Source organism: Pelodiscus sinensis, chromosome 1, assembly GCF_052426305.1.
Source record: "Pelodiscus sinensis isolate ZL-2025 chromosome 1, ASM5242630v1, whole genome shotgun sequence".
Taxonomy (NCBI): Eukaryota; Metazoa; Chordata; order Testudines; family Trionychidae; genus Pelodiscus; species Pelodiscus sinensis.
Window position 1 is genome coordinate 240,902,363 of NC_143052.1, and position 12,304 is coordinate 240,914,666.

General features: G+C 39.8%; 1 protein-coding gene across 5 annotated transcripts in view; it reads left to right on the plus strand.

The window, feature by feature from the left end:
- The window catches only part of SH3RF3 (SH3 domain containing ring finger 3), a 397,687-nt gene that overhangs the window by 337,985 nt on the left and 47,398 nt on the right, over positions 1-12,304 (plus strand). For all 5 annotated transcript variants that reach the window (XM_075918091.2, XM_075918106.2, XM_075918099.2 and 2 more), the window contains one exon: positions 3,713-3,963. In XM_075918091.2, the coding sequence (XP_075774206.2) occupies positions 3,713-3,963 (251 nt within the window). The remainder of the gene's footprint in view (positions 1-3,712; positions 3,964-12,304) is intronic.

Consider the following 12,304-nt stretch of genomic DNA (forward strand, 5'->3'; position numbering starts at 1 on the left):
AAGTCCAATATGAGAGAATAAATATTAGAAGGTATTATTTTATTGTGCTCAATTTCTTCAAAACATTGTGTTTATTTGACAGCACAAAACCACTAAGAAATCTCATATAAAATGAAAAATAAATGTCCAAAAAACAAAATACTGTCAATTTTAAGTTTTAATTTTCTTTTTAGAATTTACACCAAGATTGATATTTAATCCAAATTGGTTCAAACCAATATCTGAACCATTGTTTGGGGTTTTTTGATGACTTGAACCAGACCTAAACCCATCTCACTGACTGCAATCAAATCAGAACCTGAACTGGGAAAAAAAACCAAAACGGTTTGCACTCTGAATAATTGTAACATTGTTTTCACTTTGCCACACCTGTCGTCTAGTTGACATTCCAAGGTTACATTTCAGTGACAAAAGAATTAACACTGCAGCTTTGTAATGCCTGAATTATTCACCAAGCTAAATTTCTTTTCCTGATTTTTATACAGCAACTTGACTGCCTGCGGTACTTGACTCTTTAGCTCTTAACAAGTGAATGGTTCATGCCGTGGTATTGGTGATCCAGATCAGCAAGACTTTGCTAAATGCAGCATGTCATAACTAGAACAAGACACTGAAAAGTGCTAAAAGGCAAAAATGCTTTCTGCACCACATGAGTTGTTGTATGGTTAATTTTATGATCCATTGAAAATGAACATGTAATTAAAACAGTCTGTTTACATATGCAGTACCTTAAGTGAAAACAGCAAGAAAAATATGATAAAAAACAAACTCTCCCATTTGTCATAGTCTTTGATTTACCTGTTTTCTTTTCCTTCAACCAGCAAAACAAGACCATGCAGGGTGGGGAGAGGGAGGGCTGTTCACAGTCAGTTGTGGGAGGGGACAGGAACGGCTACCCAGGAAATGTACTAGTTTCAAGCATCTCTCAGGCTCTCACTCCTGGTGGGTTCCTATGGGATTCCCCAGCTGCAATTTTAAATATGCAGGGGTGTCTCTCTGCTTGTGAGCACAGAGGTGTGCATGTTGCTTTATTGGTGAATAAAGCCTATTGCAGGTGATTTAGCCAGTTCTTTCTCATTTCCTACTCATTCCTGGCTATTCATCAACTTTCACAGAGTCCCTGAGGGTGACCTATAGAAAGCAAAAGGACAAACAGTGTGTAACCCCTTTGTTGTCTGGAAGTGGGGGAAATATTCATGATTTTCCAGTTTGGGGGGGAAACAAATACACCATCATGATGATGGGTTCAAAACAACATAAAAAAACACATTTTATACAAAGTGAAAACATGTAGGAATCTATATTTCTATTATTTTTCTTCCTTCTCTTCCTGTATTCACATTTTGACTATCTTGTTGCATCCTCTCATTAGTATTTTTACATACTTTCCCTCGGATTTATTCCTTTTTAATTGTTTTCCCCTTTCACTCGCTTTCCTTAGGACTTAAGATTTTCTTCTCTGGTTTGACCTTTCACTTTATCTAATTTGTATGGTCAATGTTTTTCCTCTCTCCTCCTTTCCCCTCTCTCTGCCCCATTACATATAAACTATTTCTCTCTCTAAGTCCTTTCACCCATCCAGCCTGCTACATCTTGGTCTTTCGGCTTGTCTACTCTGCCACTTTATTGTGCTGTAACTTTACCCCCCCCCCCCACACACACACCCACCACACCACACACCCTCCGCACAGCAAGTTACAGCACTGTGTCAGTGTAAATAAACTCCCAGTGCTATTAGCTACTCCCCTTGTGGAGGTAGTTTACTTACAGATTGGGAGAGATCTCTCCCAGGGCTGGTACCATTACCAAACTGCTGTGTTAAAGTGCTGATGTGGCCAGAAGTGTAGACAAAGCCTTAGTTACCCTCCATTATCTCCTCTCCCCTGAGCTTATTTTCTCACTCCATTATCTCCAATCCTGTTAGTTCTCTCTGCCCTCATGTGTCATCTCCTCATATTCTTCCCTTTACCTTCTTCTCTCTCCTCTCTTCTGGATCACCGTGCACTAAAGTGGACAGGAGAGAGCAATGAGAACAGAATAGTAACAAAGCTGATTGCTCTGTTTCACTGCACTTCCTGCTGGGAAGGAAGACCAGACAATTGGATGGCTGAGGAGAACACGCTATAAATATCGATGTCAGAGCAAATAGACAGCTGGCATCTGTGCAGCATTTTCACCCCTGCTGACTGCAGAGTTACTGGGGTCAGTGGAGGGAAAGAATGAGACTCAGGACAGGTCTACACTAAAAAGTTGCAGCTGTAGGTTCACTTTAGTGAAGACACTTCTACACTGAAAGGAGAGTTGCTTCTGTTGATGTCGTTAATATGCTTCCGCGAGAGGTGGTTGCTATGTTGACATAGTCCTTTCTACACCAAGGGATAGGATGGCCTAGCTACATTGCTCAGGGGTATGAATTGTTACACCTCTGAGTAAAATAGCTAAACTGATGCAAGTCTGTAGTGTAGACTTTGGTCAGCAGGAGAACCGGGCTCTGATGCGCTGGCTGCATAATGAAACAGTCTTAAGTCCTTCATCCTCTTTTCTCTGCTTGCCCAGACATCATGGGTAATAAAAAAAAATCTCCAGGGCCAAGCAGGTAAGAGAATATGTTCAGTGCAGGTGAGCTGTTAGGGCTGTTGGTGGGTGTCATGTTCGTTTTTTAAACAGATCTCCCTTCCAAGTAAGGTCAGTTAAACTCACAACGCCTCTGGGCTCATTTATTGTGCTTCTGAATTAGAATTGGGTGAAAGGTTCATATGCATGGGTGTCCGGTAGCCTAGGCGGGGGAAGGCTTTGAATTCCCAAACCGCCAGGCATGGCCCCTCCCACACTCTGACCCCAGAATGCCTGCTGTAGGTGTTTTGGGGATAGAGTGTTGCTGCCCCCAGCACCCAACCTTCCCATGCTCCAGGGCCAGGGAGGCTGGGGATACACACCTCCTCCCTCCCCAGTGCTCCGGGGCCAGGGAGACTCAGGTTGTGTGGCCTCCTCCCTCCCCATGGGAGAGGGGTGCACACTCAGCAGGCTGCCCCACCTCCTCTCCTTATAGTAGAGGGTGAGCGGGGCCTCAGCAGGTGAAGTGGGGCTGTAGGTGGTGCTGGGACCTGCCTCCCCCAGTCCTAGTTGCACCAACTGCCCATGTTCATAGGAAAATCGAAAGCCAACCAATCCAGCTGTTTTTGGGCTCCCACTCCAAACCTGAACATCACCATTCTGATTCAACAGGCATACTGCAGGGATTTAATGCTTCCCATCTTTTTTTTTTTCACAGAAATTTGCAAGGATTTGCAAATTTGCTTAAGCTCTATATTAATATTTTCGTTGCTCATTTTAATTATTTGTCCTTTGCAACCTGCAAAAATAGCTTTACTGTACAAAACATCATTTTAGCAACATCCTTTTCTTTTGAATTTAGCTAATAATATGTAGATGTCTATTAGAATAAATTAAAGCAGAAATTTTAGACTTCAGACAAGTTAAAGGAGTGGGGAAAAGTGGGGCAGAGGAAAAAGAGCAAAATTCCACCAAAATACATATTTTTCTAGGAAATATAAACAAACATATAAGACTTAACTTTAAACTTCATTTGAATACCTTAATTTGTATCATGTCTCACTTTAGGGAACTTCTGGTAATTTATAGCAATCATTGCAATAGATGAGTAACTATATGTCTTAACAGAGTTTTCACATTACACTTCCTTTCTCTTTAGAGTGCCTATAGGAGGTGGTCAACCCAGGAATAGCTTATCACGTGGGGCTCAGACAATAAAAGGATCCCCAGGAGCTGTTCACCCAGGAGGGGCAAGCTTCACAAACCCAACCTCTGCTGTCAGACCTGTTGTTCCAATCACTGCACCTCAGACACATCCCCAACAACAGACAGCATCTCCTCAGATGAATAACTGCATGAGGTATTCAGCCCAGCAAATGGTCAGCCAGACACGCAGTGCCATGCAGATGGGTATGTATAGGCTCCCTAATGCCTCTTGCCTTCCCTTCTCAGAATTTGACATTGTATCCCTGGTGAACAAACCATTAGAATCCTGTTGTTCCCACAAGGTTCCTTTGCAAGCCTTTCCTGTTAGTCAAAGCTCAGCCAGTATATAATAGGATATATTTTATTTGTGCCTAATATTTACAGACTTCTATTGATCTCTGGGAACTATGCTGTGTTTATCAGATTGTACTGTTGTCACAGCTGAAATAGATTACATTGGTTACAAATATTTACATCATTTAGTTTAGAGAATAAGGCATCCTGCATTTAAAGAAGATTAACATTTCTGAGTTCATTTGGCTTTGACAGATAAAATACAGGACTTAAAATAAAGAAATATTTCACTAGGCTTCAAGGATGAAAGGTATATATTAGGCAAAGGAGGTAAAAGTGGCAATGGAAGGTATCCAAAAAATAGTGCCACTTTTTTGAAATGCAAATAAGAGGTGTGCACAGCAGGGGGACTATTGTGTCTAATTTTCTTTTTTGATGCAAAGCGGGGTTTTCAGAAGCAGAATTTGTGCTGCTTCTTCCCCTATGTTAAGTAGTTGCAATGTGGAGTAAATTAAAGGTAAATTTACCTTACATAGTAGATCTTGATGGCAAAATGTAAAGCCGTTTTGTTTTTAGTATTTTATGGTGACTTGAGCCAGTGTGTTTATGGAGACTGAGCTAGAGAAGCATTAGGGAATGCTGGCAACTGAAGATTTTAGATTCACAACAGCCTAGATAAGGTATGCTGCAATATAAAGCATAGATTCACAGATTAAGGCCAGAAGGGACCATTATGATCATCTAGTCTGATGACCTCCTTCTAACAGAGGCCAAGTGGAAAAGTAATCAAATACACATGAATCTAAATCTTATTTTATTGAAAAGACCATAGACTCTAATTCTTTCATTATAACGCACAGTGGCGTGTCTTTATATGAATAGAAGTCACTCTAGGATATAATCTAATTATCATATTTTTTGTAGTTCAGAGAGAAGATTCATAGAAGCTAAGGCCAGAAGGAACCATTGTGATCATCTAGTCTGACCTCCCCTAAATAATTCTAAAAGTGTATCATTTAGAAGAACATCCAATTTTAACTGAAAAATTGCCAGTGATGGAGAATCTACTACAATCCTTTGTAAATTGTTCTAATGGTTAATTATTCTCACTGTAAAAATACGCTCATTTCCAGTCTCAGTCTGTCTAGCTTCCAAGTCTATCCATAGGATCATGTTGTACTTTTATTGGATTAAAAAGCCCATTATTGAATATTCATTCTCTACGTAGTTACTTAGGCTGTGTCTACACTTGATCAACAAAACTTTTGTCATTCTCAGGTGCTTTAAAAATCCCACGAACGCCAAAGTTTTGCCATGGCAAGTAAAAGTGTGAACACTGCATTGTCAGAAGGAGCACTCTGCTGCTGACAAAAATGAACCCCCCTTTTAGGGGTCAGAGGTATTTTGTTGACTAACAAACAGCATTCACACGTGCTGACTTTTAGCAACAGGGCTCTGTTGACACAGCCTTGTCGCTAAAAGCTGTGTAGTGTAGACATTATGAGTATAAAAGGTTAACTGGTAAGCCTCACCCATTAAGGATGAAGCTTATCGGTTCCAGTAACCAGTAGAGGCAGTAGGAGTTCCCCGACCATCCCAGGCACGGGGCAGCTCCAAGCCCGTGGGGCCCACCAGAGCAGTTCCTGACTGTGACCCTGCCAGGCTGCCTCCCCCCTCCACCAAAGGTTACACGCTGGCTCCCCAGGAGTAGGGCCGGCAGCAGCTCCTGCTGGTCCCACTCCTGGGGATGCAACTTTGCAGTGGCAGCAAAGCCTCTTCCCTCTTCTTCAGTAAAGCTTATTGCAGCTTTATACTGCAGAGCCCACAGTGCATGTAACCATGTAACTGCTGAGATTTTTAGTGGTTACTACATGGTTATATTTTTAAACGAAGTTTTACATCTCTAATAGACATACCCTTACATTGTAATCAAGTCACTCCTGGACCTTTTTTCTGTTTAAGTAGATTGAGCTCTTTGAGTCTGTCACCCTAAGGCATGATCTTTTAACCATTCTTATGGCTCTTCTCTAAACCCTCCCCTAATTTATCTATATCCTTCTTGAACTGTGGACATTTTAGCAATGGTCACACCGTTGTCAAAAAATCCTACTTGAGATTTCCTTTTGGTGCTTTTGGCCACAACATTGCATGGGAAGTTCATGTTTAGCTGATCAATGACTATGACCTCCAAATCTTTTTCGCCGTCATTGCTTCACAGCCATTGTGAGATCAATTGTCCCCATTGTGCAAATATAGCCTACAGTCTTTGTTTCCCTGAGTCCAGCTTACCAGGCAATTCAGATTGCTTTGTGTGAATTACCTGGCCTCTTCATTATTTACCATTCTGATCATTTTTATGTCATTTGCAAACTGTATCAGTGCTAACTTTTTTTCTTCCAGGCCATTAATAAAAATGTTAAATAATGAACGGACAAAAACTAATCCCTGTAGAACCTCATTGGAAATGCACCTTTAAAGTGATGATTCCTTGTTTATAATTGTATTTTGAGTCCTATCAATTAATTATCTTTTAATCCATTTAATGTGTGCCATGTTAATTTTATATCTTCTAGTTCTTTAATCAAAATGTCTTGTGGTATCAAATAAAATGCCTCACTGAAGGCTAAGTATAGTACATCCATGTAACAAGTTTGGTTGACAAAGATAATCTCATAAAAATATCAGGTTAGCTTGACAGGATTAATTTTCCATAAACCCATGTTGATTGGAAATAATTATATTATCCTCCTTTACTTCTTTATTAATCAAGTCCTGTATCATCTGCTCCATTATCTTACCCAAGATTGATGTCAGACTAAAAGCCTACAATTACCTGGATAATCCTGTTTACCCTTGGCACAACATTAGCCTTCTTCCAGTCTCCTGGAACTTTTGTGGTGTTCCAAGACTTTGAAAACTAATATTAGCCGTCTTGCAAGCTCCTCACCCATTAAAATTCTTGGATGCATGTTATATGGAACAGCTGATTTAGAAATGTCTAACTTCAGTTTATCTTACGCATACGATATTAGCAGAACAGAAAGAGTTGATAAATATGATTACATTACCTATTGTTTTTTTTCAAATACAGAGCAGCGATGCCTATTGAACATTTCTTTCTTTTGTGCATTATTATTGATAATTCTACCTTTGCCCTCTAGTAATGACCCATTCTTTTCTGCGGATTCTTTTCATTACTAGTAGATTTAAACAATTTGTTATCATCTGTAAGTCTGCTGTCCTTAGTGTTCATTTTGTGTTCCTTTTGCTTCCTTTATCAATGTTCTGTAAATGCTTATGTCCTTCTTAAATGAATAGATTAGAAAGTTCTCCAGATTTACGCTCCACCTCTTCTCCAGTCACCAACACCTCTTGTAGTCAGACCATATATGGTCTGAAACATATTCACAGTTTGGAAAGTCTTAGGAGGCAGGAATGGAATACTTGTTGGAAAGTAATCAAGTTAGTATCAATTTATACTGCTTTTGGGCTTTGTCTACACTATGACTTTTTTCGCAAGAGGCAATGCAAATGAAGCGCAGGTTAGCATTTTCTCACGCTTCATTTGCATACTCTCTTTCATTCTGTTTTTGCACTAGGGGTTTTTGTACTAAAACAGTATGCACATCTGCACATCTACTAACGTAATATATGCCATCATGTGCCAACAACGCCCCACTGCTATATACATCGGCCAAACTGGACAGTCCCTACATAAAAGAATCAGTGGACACAAATCAGATATTAGGAATAGCAACATACAAAATCCTGTAGGGGAACACTTCAATCTCCCTGGACACACAATTACAGATCTAAAGGTAGCCATCCTGCAGCAAAAAAACTTCAGGACCAGACTTCATAGAGAAACTGCTCAGCTACAGTTCATCTTCAAGTTTGACACAATCAACTCAGGATTAAACAAAGACTGTGAATGGCTCGCTAACTATAAAAGCAGCTTCTCCTCTCTTGGAATTCACACCTCCAGATCAGCTTCTAAAAGTGGGCCTCATCCTCCCTGATTGGATCCACCTCGTCATCGCCAGACTGATTCTGGCCTGCATATTTATACCTACCTCTGGAAATTTCCACTACATGCATCTGACAAAGTCGGTCTTTGCCCATGAAAGCTTATGTTCCAACACTTCGGTTAGTCTATAAGGTGCCACAGGACTCCTCACCGCTTTTGCACTAAAACAGGCAGTGACTGTGGCCATTTTGCGCAAAACCCCCTTTTTCTGCAAGATCCTTATGCCTGTCCCTGAGAGCCATAAGGATATTGTGTAAAAAGGGGGTTTTGCGCAAAACAGCCACAGCCACACTCCCTGTTTTAGCGCAAAAACCCCTAGCACAAAAACAGAACGAAAGAGAGTATACAAATGAAGCGTGATAAAATGCTAATCTGCACTTCAATTGCATTGCCTCTTGTGGAAAAAATTATAAAGCCTTACTTTATAATATATCTTTGGCTCTCTGAAATCTTTCAGACAGCTCCTATTGCTTCAGATGTCTGTGTTTACATAAAGAAGTATTCTCATGGAACTAAGAGAGTATGTGGTTGCAATTGCAAAATAACTTTACCCCAGGTAGATGCAGCAGACCCTCCCTTTCTCATCTTTCAGCTAACCTTTTGCCTTCAGGATTTATCTGCCAGTACTCCCCGTGACGGGTCGCTGTCACAGATGACCTTGTGAGACGGTTCCTGGTACCACTGATACTTGCCTTCTGGCTCTCCTGGGTTCCCCAGTGTTGCCTCTAACATTTTCTATCCTTGGGCAGAGTGAATTTTCTTTTGGGCAGGTTGAAATTTTTATGTGCATCACCAATACTGAGGCAATGTTGTGGATATACATCACCAATGCAAACAAAAACAAGATAAGAAAATATGTGAAAACAAGGGATAGTTAACAAGGAGAAATGCTTATGATATTTAATATGAAATCAAATAAAAAAGAAAATTAATACATGGAGTACATGTATCATCATCCTTTCTAACAATTCCAGCTAGTAAACACAGCAAAATGCATGTTATCCGCACATAGCTCAGCTTTAAGATGCTAAACAAATCTATGAGTCAACTAGAAATAGTATTTGCAAGGAAAGCATGACTAATACAATATTTACTGACACTAAAAAGGCATTCACTTAGGCTTATAGAGTGTCTCAGGGGAATGTGTAGGATCTATGCTCTAAAAACAGATAAAAGTTCTCGTGCTTTGAAACTTTCACCTTGTGTGTGTCTCCAACTCAAAGAGTAGAAGCCTCAAAACAAATTAACACATGGTTTCAGGGTTTGTAAACAGATGCATGATTCAAAGAACTTGCAAATAAGGTTTCATCCTACAAAACTAGCATCACACCTACTACTTTATATTTCTGACTCATAAGAGCCAGAACTCTACCACATAGCAAAGATCTGGCCTTAATGCAATATAGTGTACTATGTATTAATTAGTAACACAGGATTTTAAAAAAATAATTTGAGTACAGTGTTTTAGATATCTGCAACACTCCCAAAAAATCTGTTAAAAGAATCTTTTTCTTTCTTACCTTAAGCCATTAACACCTATGTAAACTGCATTTGAAATGTAATCATTCAAGAGTCCAAATACACAGGGAAGGACTAGAACTTCAGCACATTTGCAAGTTCAATTCTCACACCTCTGGATTAAACAAAGATACTAGATGGTTAGGTCATTACCTACCTATCAGACAATGAAGGCGACACTGATTCTTTGTCTTTGAAGAATCTCATGATACCGTCTAGAAAGATGTTTCATCAGTCTGTAAGTGTTTCCTGACTCTTTGTTTTTTGCTAATTAATGGTTCTTATTTGTCCCCTTTGACTATCTAGTTTTTAGGTGCTTATAGACTATTTTTTTGATTTGATCTGAGGAAGTGGGTCTGGCCCACGAAAGCTCATCATCTAATAAACCATCTTGTTAGTCTTTAAAGTGCTACATAGTCCTGTATTTTGTTATAGACTATTTGTTTTCCCTATTGCTTTCCAGATCAGCTTTCCCTTGATATATTTTTTACCCACTGCCTTTTCTTATCTCCCCCCCTCCCAATTTTCCCTTCTGCCCCCTCCCCCACTCCCATCTTCCCTATTAATTTTGGTCCTAGACATCCAACACTCCGGTCATCTGAAGAAGTGGGTTGTGCCCACGAAAGCTCACAATACCATCTACATGTTTTGTTAGTCTATAAAGTGCTACCAGACTAGTATTGCTTTTTCAGTTTACCTGTATAGACTAACTCCGCTACTCCCTGAAGCTTCTGATCAAACTATTCCTCCCTTTATCCCCCAAGGTGGTAAGGTCACATGTCTTCCTAAGACCAACCAGTGCTTAGAATAAAAGGACAAACAAGTCTGTTCTCAAGTCATTACGTTGATTGTCCAGTCATTAAGCCTTCCCTGGAGCACTATTCAGGGCTTACATTTGCACATTTAAAACCATAAACAGTTTCATACCTCATATTCCTAACTTTACATACAAGAATGATGCTTGTCCCCAAATAACATATACAAATGCAGCAGAATCTGACATTAAAATTGATCAGTTATATGAGGTATTTTGTCCAAAGCATCTTTGAGGTATGCATATTTATATTCATAAGCAAATTTCATAAAGTATCAGGGGGGTATCATCACACTCCCCACATTCTCCATGACCCATATGATTCTGACACTGTGTCTCAATAGCCTTCCAAAATCTTGGCATGCAAAGTACTCAGAGAGCAGAATAATTCATGAAATACAGCTTTCCTGGCACTTCTTTTTTGTGTGTCTGCTTCTCATACTTTCCATGTCATCTCCAATGACAGAGAGTCCACAATCTTCCTAGGCAATTTATTCCAGTGGTTATCCCCACTGACAGGAAGTTTTTCCTACGTCCAACCTAAACCTCCCTTGCTGCAATTTAACCCTATTGCTTCTTGTCCAATCCTCCGGAGTTGAGGAGAATATTTTTTCTTTCTCCTCCTTGTAACAACCTTTTAAGTACTTGAAAGTGGTTGTCATGTCCCTCCTCAGTTTTCTCTTTTCTAAACTAAACATATTCAGTTCTTTCAATCTTCCATCATAGGTCATGTTTGCTAGACCTTTAATAATTTTTGTTGCTCTTTTCTGGACCTTCTCCAATTTGTCCACCTTTTTCATCAATATGTAACTCACGAAGTGAAAGTAAACAGAATTTCCAATATTGACTTAAAGAATATTCCAATTCAGTTTCTTTCACCATTCCACAATGGCCATAACAGATTGCTTTCCAATGTAGGTGTTTCCAAGCTAAATTTATATACATGCACACACAAAAACACAATATTCAAGTCATGTTGTTGGCTTGCAGTCTATATGAATAACAAATCAATTTATTTTCTCAGAAAATGGTGTATGAGCAGTCCAGAAGGAAAATAGTGTTCAATGAACATTGCCAACTAATAGAATGATTGACCCAACACAATCCAAACCCACAGATGTTTAGAGCAAAGACAGCTCCTAAGCAGATGAAATTACCAAACAGAGTGTAGAAGCCTTGCTCACAACTGATTCTTCTCTGACCATTTCTTTTGCTGATTGGCACTGTCAGTTTCCTTCAAGTCTAGAAACACTGACCCCTTGCATTAAACAAATAAAATATATAAGTATGCCTAGTGAATCAACTTTAAATCTAGTGGGGATAGCAGCATGCAATGAATTTCCATAATTTGTATTCTTATCCAAGAGATCTAGAGACATACCATTTCACCTTGGAACCAATCTGGCAGTTTGCAGTATTTTTCAGACCTGGAACATTGACTTGTACCCCCCAAAAAGTCAAGGTAGATAAGCAACAGTTTGCAGGCCTGTATGCAGGAATTTCTGTGGGGGGTGGGTGCTTTGTTTGTAAATGTGGGCCGCAATTTTTTTAAATATAAAGGAGTTTAAAATAGTCATGCAATGAGTGTGCATGAGAGGTTAATGAAAAATTTCAGTGGAAACAGTGATTGGTAAAATGAATTTGTTATAACATACTAAAAATGTATACAGTAATAAAGGTTTTATAGAAATTACCTTCTGGGATTTTGCTGTAATATCTTAATGAAAAACAGTATTCCAGAAAGTTCCCATCTGCCTGGGAGGGCGGGGGCAAAATCAGCCCCAGTCTGACCAGGCCGCGACTGTGGCAGCCTGGCCCAAGCCATGGGAGAGGCAGGTGGCTGCCCTGCTTCTGCCAGAGCGGCCCAGCCTCACTGCTGGCCTCACTCCTGG